The 8,017-nt window shown below is 35.0% G+C and overlaps 1 protein-coding gene across 1 annotated transcript; it reads right to left on the reverse strand.

Moving 5' to 3' along the window:
* Window positions 1-494: 494 nt before the first annotated feature.
* Window positions 495-1,635, reverse strand: LOC149258379 (putative disease resistance protein At1g61300). The gene is made up of 2 exons (XM_089413933.1): window positions 1,625-1,635; window positions 495-1,296 (listed from the first exon to the last, which is right to left on the reverse strand). Exons 1-2 carry the CDS (start codon window positions 1,633-1,635, stop codon window positions 495-497), a joined length of 813 nt encoding a protein of 270 aa, XP_089270059.1.
* Window positions 1,636-8,017: the final 6,382 nt, after the last annotated feature.

An 8,017-nucleotide genomic window follows, 5' to 3' on the forward strand; every position in this document is an offset into this window, starting at 1 on the left:
TTTGACATGTTGAATATGGCATCAGGTAAATTTGGCATCACTGTAAGCCGCAGCTCGAGTGTCTCCATCTGAACCATGCTCCCCAATGTCCTTTCACTAGTTGTTTCTGCATTGTTTTGTAGAGGTGACACTTTTAGCTGTGTTTCTCCATTGTTAAAGCACTCAAATTGGCATACCAACACCAACGCAAGATGAGGCATACCCCCACATTCTCTGACTCAAATCAAGAATCTGGAGAAAAATCATACTCCCAATCACCTTTCTTGGAATAACTGTCAATTTGTTTCTCACCATTGACAATGCACGGATTTCTGGAGTCTGTGTGCTACCTGAACATTCCTTTTTGAGTCAAAACCTTCAAACCCTTACCTGTGCGACAGTAGAAGTTTTCTTCCACCTCACCTGTACACATCGCCACACCTCGTAAAAAGCACGCGCCCATCGATGTCTCGGAGGATCGGTTCGATCAAACAACGATCCGCTCGTGTGGGTTTTTACGTGCCCAGTCTCAGTTTAATGGCACCTTCTTCTGCAAGAAGCCCTTGTCCTATCCACAACCAAATCAAAATCTCCACATAAATAACTTGATGATCTATGAAAGCAGCAGCTAAGTAGAGAAAGCACAATTCGAGTGAGTCGTAACTCCACTTTAACCGATCATACAGAGGCAACTGCCACTCATGTGCATCAGTAACGCCTGCCATTGACCTCCCTACTAATTTTATTGCAAGAGGAAGCCCTCCACATTTGGCACACACAACCCCTGCCCTCAGCTCGTTGGTGTTTGCTGGCAGATTTCCATTGTTATATGGAAACGAGTGATGAACCAACAAATTCCAACTCTTTTCTTGGACCAAATCTCCCATTGTTATCGTAGAATTCTCTGAAACTCCCATCTCCAGCAGTGCCCTTCTATCCCTCGAACTCACAATAATTTTGGAGTTGGAGTGCTCAGTGAGCAGGGTCACACCCAATTCCTCTAGCAGTTTTCTACCCTCTCCCCACACATCATTTAAGAACAGGGCAAACTTCTTTTCCTGTATTCTCTGATTCAACCACATTTTTGCATCCTCTTTCTTCATATTCTGAACCAAATCTATTTTTGTTTTGCTACAAAGTTTATCCCCAAGGATTGTAAAAGAGGGAGATTGTGAAACAGTGAGCCAAAGCAAGAAGCCATCGCTAAACAAAAGTCTCACCTTTTGGCTGCTGAAGAGTATTTTCAGAATAAGAGTTTTGCCAGATCCACCGTTGCCAACAACACCAATGCGGAAGAAAGACTTAAGAAACCAGGATCTGCCATGATATGATTTCTCACAGCAGTAACATACAGAATCATATCATGGCAGAAAAAAAACTCTCAGAGATGACTGAATGTATATATTTGAAAGCCTGTCGAGGATAACAAGAACATTGCCCCTCAATTCAATCGATTTTTCAAGCAATACTAACAGTACGAAAACCTTAGGACTGTGAGTAAGCAACCATAAATTAGAAAACCAGAAATACTAATGCATTCCTAACTTGTAACTTAGGCATACTACTGCCTGTCAGTAAGCAACCAGAAATTAGACCACTTACTTATAGTTGTACTGATTATTCAATTGTGATGCTTAGATTGCACCGCAGAGCCATGGCCGATTCTCAAAGCTCTCCCATCACAATTGGAATAAAGATGAAAGTCGAAGAATTTTCTTTTCCTCTGGTGTAACCGTTGGAATAAACAAAAGGTGAAATTTTGGTACAGAAATCGCTAGTGGAATAAGAAATTTTGGTACAGAAATCGCTGGTGGAATATACGTGGAGGAACTTTGTTTGATGTGACGTGGGAAGAATTGACATATCGTTTTTTTTTTAATGTAAAGAGAAAGATAAGACCTATTTACTTCAGTGAAAGTAAGCTTCTTTACCCCACCACCATAAAGATAAAGCATAAAAGAGATTCAAATAATGGATTGGAGATCTTTCTTTATGTAAAGAGAAAGCATATTTATATTTATTTAGTTGTTCGAAGAGAAGATGACCACGGAGGAGATTCCAAGTAATGAATGAATAACTTTGTTCAGGCAAAGGAAAGCATGATGTGATTATAATTATTTTGAAAAGGCATATAATTAATTTTATTATTTGCATAGAAGCATAAACATACCTTTTATAGGAAACCCTAGTTTGTTTATCTAGAAACCTTTATAATATAAATATATTTTTTTGTATTATTTTTTTTAAATATTCATTGTACTTTGACAATTAGAAAAATGTAAAGTTGAGAAAAGAGATAAAGTTGAAGTTAATTAAGTGGTTATATTGTTGAAAGATAAATGAAATTATGTTTTTTAATATTATATGAAGAAATCATAAAAAAAATTGTTTAGTGAGTTCTATATGTTTCTCATAAATTTGTGTAAAAATGGCAGGTATGTGTTTATGGAAAATTTAAAGAAATTTTCATTTACTAACTATTATGGACATATGGTAGGTGGATATATAGGGGTATAGTGATCGATTTTATTTAACATTTCATTTCAAAGAGACAATTAAATGAGTTCCCTCATGAGAACAACTCCTCTAGCTACCACTGTGCACCCGTCGGATCGAAGGTTAAAAGATTAAAAAGTCTTCGATTGTTGAATCTCACAACATCATTGTTAATCGACTTCCTTGCCATTACGTTGCTGACAAGTCACTCGTTCTACAACCATTGGATTTTGGTTTGAGTCTCTCAAATGTGGTGGTTGCTGCTCTCTGCAATTGTATTCAAAGTCTAAGCAGAGCTATTTTCGAAAACTGCGATGGGTGATTATAAGCTATGGAAAATTGTGCATTCTTGAGAATGATACAGAGACCGGGCAATGACAGTGGATTTTATTGTATCATTTTCACTAGTTGTTATGTTTCCTTGAAGGTGTTTTTGTTTTACCATATGGTAGCTTGGATCCCTGGTACATTTTAGATTTCTATTCACATCATACATGTGGCTTTGGGAAACTCAAAACTTTTTGGCAAATTTTTCTTTCTTAAATAGATAGATATTCCCTAAATAATGAAAATCCTAGGTAAATTCTCTGGAAAGCTTTCATATTTCAACTTTAATATTCTTGGTTTTAGCAAAGTGAGATCACTAGGAAATGTTCCTCTCTGACTATGGTGGAATGGAGTTGAAACAATGTTTTTTTCTTACATTTATCTGTGAAAGTCTGGCAAATGATAATATTTGCAGATTGACTAAATTGTAATGCAATGTTAGTTTCTTCATGTAATGACCAGCCTCTGTGCTCTACAACTGTATTCAAAGTCTGAGTAGAGCTATTATCGAAAAATTGGCATATGTGTTATAACATTATATTAATGGCGCGTGCTTTGCATTTTTTCACATCGCTAAGCCTATTTTATGTATTATTTACCATAACCAACAATCAATTCCACAAGACTCACATCCTCTGGTCAACATCCATTACTGCATGAAATTACCATATTCATTTTTCTAATAATCACCCTATATGAAAATAATCATATCCCTTTACTAGCGCAAATTTAAATGGAAAATTTAGTAGGAATGCGATCACAATTGTGTCAGTTGCCATATTGTTTCACCATCGAAGGTTGTTGGACAGAAAATGAAAGATTCTCTATAACTGAAAGGAGATAGATGCATTTATTGTTTAAATATTACCAATAAGGCATCTTTGTGAGGGGTTACATATCCACATTGACAAGTTTTTGGTGGGAACTATACGTGAATATGAACTTCCTAGGGGTTTGTTTGTGATGTTTTAATGGAAAAGAGGAAAATACAACACAAGCTAAATAGGGTACGTGATACCACAAGTGATAACTATGATAAAAAAGAGTGATGATTACCTCTATTGTTGTAGCTAAGGACACATCAAACTAATCTACATTCTATGAAGACAATGGGTCAATATACATATTCAAAGGTTTTTTACCTAAACTTGTAAACCTCCACTAATGAATTTCCTTCTCCTAGAAGCTATATCTCAAGGAATAAACTTATATAGAACTATCCTTACACTAAAGACTTCTTCATAATACAATTTGACTTGGCAAAACATAAATATCAATTCCTCAACTTAAGTTATGGTTATGGAGAAAATACAAATTATTTATGAAACTATGGACCCCATTATTTTATCTCTCTGTGGACTCCCTCTACATGACTTCTACTTGGGTAAGATTGAGAAACCTTGCTTTGATTTCTTGGGCTATGATTCTCTTTATGATATAAGGAATGATTTATGTAAATCCATTTTGAAATTGAGGAAATCAAGCACATACACAACATAACATATGCATACATATGTATTGACATGAATTTAATAAGGCTTTTTGACATTAAAAAAAACTAATAAAATATTATACTTATAATCATAATTTGGACTATAAATTAATGACCTTTAAATGAAAATAATGTTCTGAAATAGGTGCATTGTTGCACATTCCAACAATAATTCCATGTCTAGGTGCCAAAGGTAATATTATTTGAAGCCTACTTGGTTGGTTGAAGTAATGGAGGCACAACACTTATCATAGGAACCCTCTAATGTACATATAATTTTCCTCTCAACCTATCCTATAAATATCACCTATACTAGCAACCCTTGCTTATGATGATGCACCATATTAAACTCTCTATAGAAGTTCAAGCCTCCATTTCTTTTGTTACACATCCAACACAAACTCCAAAAGAAAAATATGAAGGCATACTCACTTTAACTCCTTAACCAAAGATGGTTTGGCTATATGAGTAGAGGAGGAGGGAATAAAAGAGAATCTTGACCCACAACATCCTAATGAAGGGAGAGAGAAAATAAGTCACCTAGGTGGAAGAACCACACATGAAGCCTATTAATCCACTATTTATTCAAAAATATTAATGAATAGAAATAGTGAATATGAAGGAAGAGAGAAAATAGGTCATCTACATAGAAGAATCGCATATGGAGCCTATTAATCCACTATGTATTCAAAAATAACAATGAATAGAAATAAGAAATAGGAAATAAGACGAAAGACATGTTTCTATAATCTATCAAACTTGAAACTCACAAACAGAGATATCTATTACACGTATTATTTTTTCAATTCAACAATATTATCAATTTTTTTATTTTTTTATTTTTTTTCATAGAAGCTAAGTTCTCTCCCAAAAAAAATATATTATTATATGAAAATTTAATGATCATTTTATTGTGTGAATCTCGTCTATAAAATTATAGATATTTCTCTTTCATTTGTAATCCTCCATTATAAGTTACAATGCAACTTAATGAACATTTTTTTAAGTGAATCTTATCTAAAAAAATTATAGATATTGCTCTTTCATATTATAAATATTTCCCTTTCATATGTAATCCTTCATTATAATGATGAGATACAATTTATTTTAATACAAAATTCTCTAATGGAAAAAATGATCAAATTAAATTTATTTTATTTTAGTTTTTTCTAATAAAACAAAATTATAAAAAATGTTATGCATATAAAATTATAAACATACAAAGGCACCTTCAACTTATATATATGATAACCATAAAACAAAAAAATCCATTAAGTCCATTATACATGAAACCAAAATCATATTAAAAGATATCCCGATAACTAGCTTAATTAAAATTAAATTGTGATTATTATATATATTATTTGAAAAGTTAAAATACTTCATTATAATTTATATTTTTATGTTTTTATTGAATTTAATTATTTTTTTTAACATCCTTCTTTATATATATATATAGTTTTCTTATTTAATTGGTGGTTGGAAAAAGGGGAGTTGAAGGAGTGGTGTGCAGGATGGCTGTAACCCTAGTCATCCTTGTCCTTACTTCGTGTATCCCTTATTTTGGTAGTTGTGGCACCTTTTTTTGTTGGTGACAAAGATAGTGTTGTTTGTGGCTTTCCTTCTACAATGCACGGTTTGAGTTGGGTTTCATTAGCTATCCTCTCAGTTATTTTTTTTGTTATTAGGCTTATTTATATGATGTTTTTCATTGTTCAGTCTTCCTCTTGTAATCATTTGTTGGCCACTCTTGTTGACACATTTGGTGTTCACTAGCGTGAAGGTTGTCGTGGGTTGTTTTGGGCCATGAGGCTTCTCTCTTTGTTGTTGTGAGTGTTGGTATTCACCATTTCTTTCTTCAGGGTTGCCACCTTTTCTTATCAAGGATTTGTGGTTGTCTCTCCATAGTTCCTCTCAAGGGTTTTGGCCCAAGAATGTCAGCGACCCATTTGGGTCTTGTATGCGGGCCTTGCATCCATTCTTCTTTTAGAGTTTCTACTGGGGTTTGCAGGCCCACTTTGTAATGTCTGGATGCCCATTTTTGGGCTTTATATAGTTCTCCCCTCTAGGTTCTTTGGTGGACCCGTGTGCTCTCTTATTTTGTTAGTTAATCATTTCTATTAATTATTAAATAGAATACATTGTGGGAAGATCCTTTTCCATAAACCTAAGGCCTCACTCTTACTAGATTCGTTGTCCATCAAGTACAAAAAAAATAACTTCGATAACATTAGTACAAAGCTATAAGACCACATCAATGGCCCAAGAGGCCCAAAATTGTGAAGAAAACAAAATATATCCCACTTGCCGCATTACACATTAGCTTTATTCTAGTCTTGAGCAACATTACTGCCCTCATTAGGTTGGTGGAAAGTGTTGTGAACATGCGATTCCATGTGTGCCATGCAACCCTCGAAATTGTCTATCTAATCTTGCAGCCTCTTTTGTCCATGACGATGTAAGTCTTGACGGTGAAGGATATGCCAATGGTTATGATAAATATCATTGAGAAAGTTTATAACTTTTTTCCTGTCATTGCGTAATCCCATTACTATTAATAAGCCAATACTTGCACTAGGAAAATTTGAGCTTATAGGGAGTCAAAATGGGGATGAAAGTCCACCTATCCTGGGGAACCATTGAGTGACTGCTCCAGCTCACCTTCATCAATAGGTGGAACCACTTGAGGCCTTTCTCCTTGTCCCCTCTGTCCTCCACCACAATGCGTTGGTAGGCCTCTCATACAACTTCATGGCCTAGAAGAAATGACCAAAACATAACAACACTACCAACACTCCCATCACACATGCACACCCCCTTCGAAAGCTGAGAGTGCTCTATCTCCCCACACCAAATCAACGAGGAAATCAAAAGCCTTCCAGTAAGCCTCTCTCCTCTCGCAGAGATAACATAATAAACCAAAACCAACACCCGACTTGGTCGAGGTTAGGGAAATTCAATGACCACTCCTCTGAAGATGCAACAATGTACAAACAAGTTGACCCCATTTATGGCTTCCACATAAATATAGTGCGAGACCTCTACACAAATGTGCCTCTCAAGGTGACCTCCAACCCTACTATGAGAACTTCTCTTTCTCTTAGGAGGTGTTAAATTCACCAACACCAAAACCTATGTTGGTCATAAGAAGCTATGGGGCCTCTCAAGACAAAAACAAAAGAAGAAGGGGGAGTGAATCCTCTTGGGCTATCCACAGAAAATAATAATAATAATAAAAAAAACCCTTTTCCACCTACTCTGACTGTCAATTGGACCACACTAACTATTAATTTCACATGTTAACCATTACAGAAGACAAAAGGAGATGGACTACCTGAGAAAAATTGCAAGTCCCCGCTTCATCACCCTCTTCTCTACAAAACCTAATTTTTAGGCTAAGCTCCTCGTCGATGTTCTCAGCGCTATGAAATGGTAAAACACTTGACTTAGGTGAGTTCTGAAGGAGAAAGGTGTGACTACTTGGAAGGAAAAATATTTTTATTTTGCAAGTACTATAAGACATGATATTGTTATATTAGTTTGCTTTCCAGAATAAAGTTCATGAACAAACCCAACCAATCTAGAATACATGTTTGAAGGATGGTACCATAGTCTCCTTATAGAGATCCATGATCAAAGAAAATCAAAGAAAATCTCAATTAATGGATGGTCATATCTTTTTATACATTAACTAAGATTTATTTTATCTTTGTAATTGTTATT

The sequence above is a fragment of the Pinus tabuliformis genome, chromosome 6, assembly GCF_031772625.1.
Source record: "Pinus tabuliformis cultivar Carrire ecotype Pingquan chromosome 6, CPIR1, whole genome shotgun sequence".
NCBI classification, from domain to species: domain Eukaryota; kingdom Viridiplantae; phylum Streptophyta; class Pinopsida; order Pinales; family Pinaceae; genus Pinus; species Pinus tabuliformis.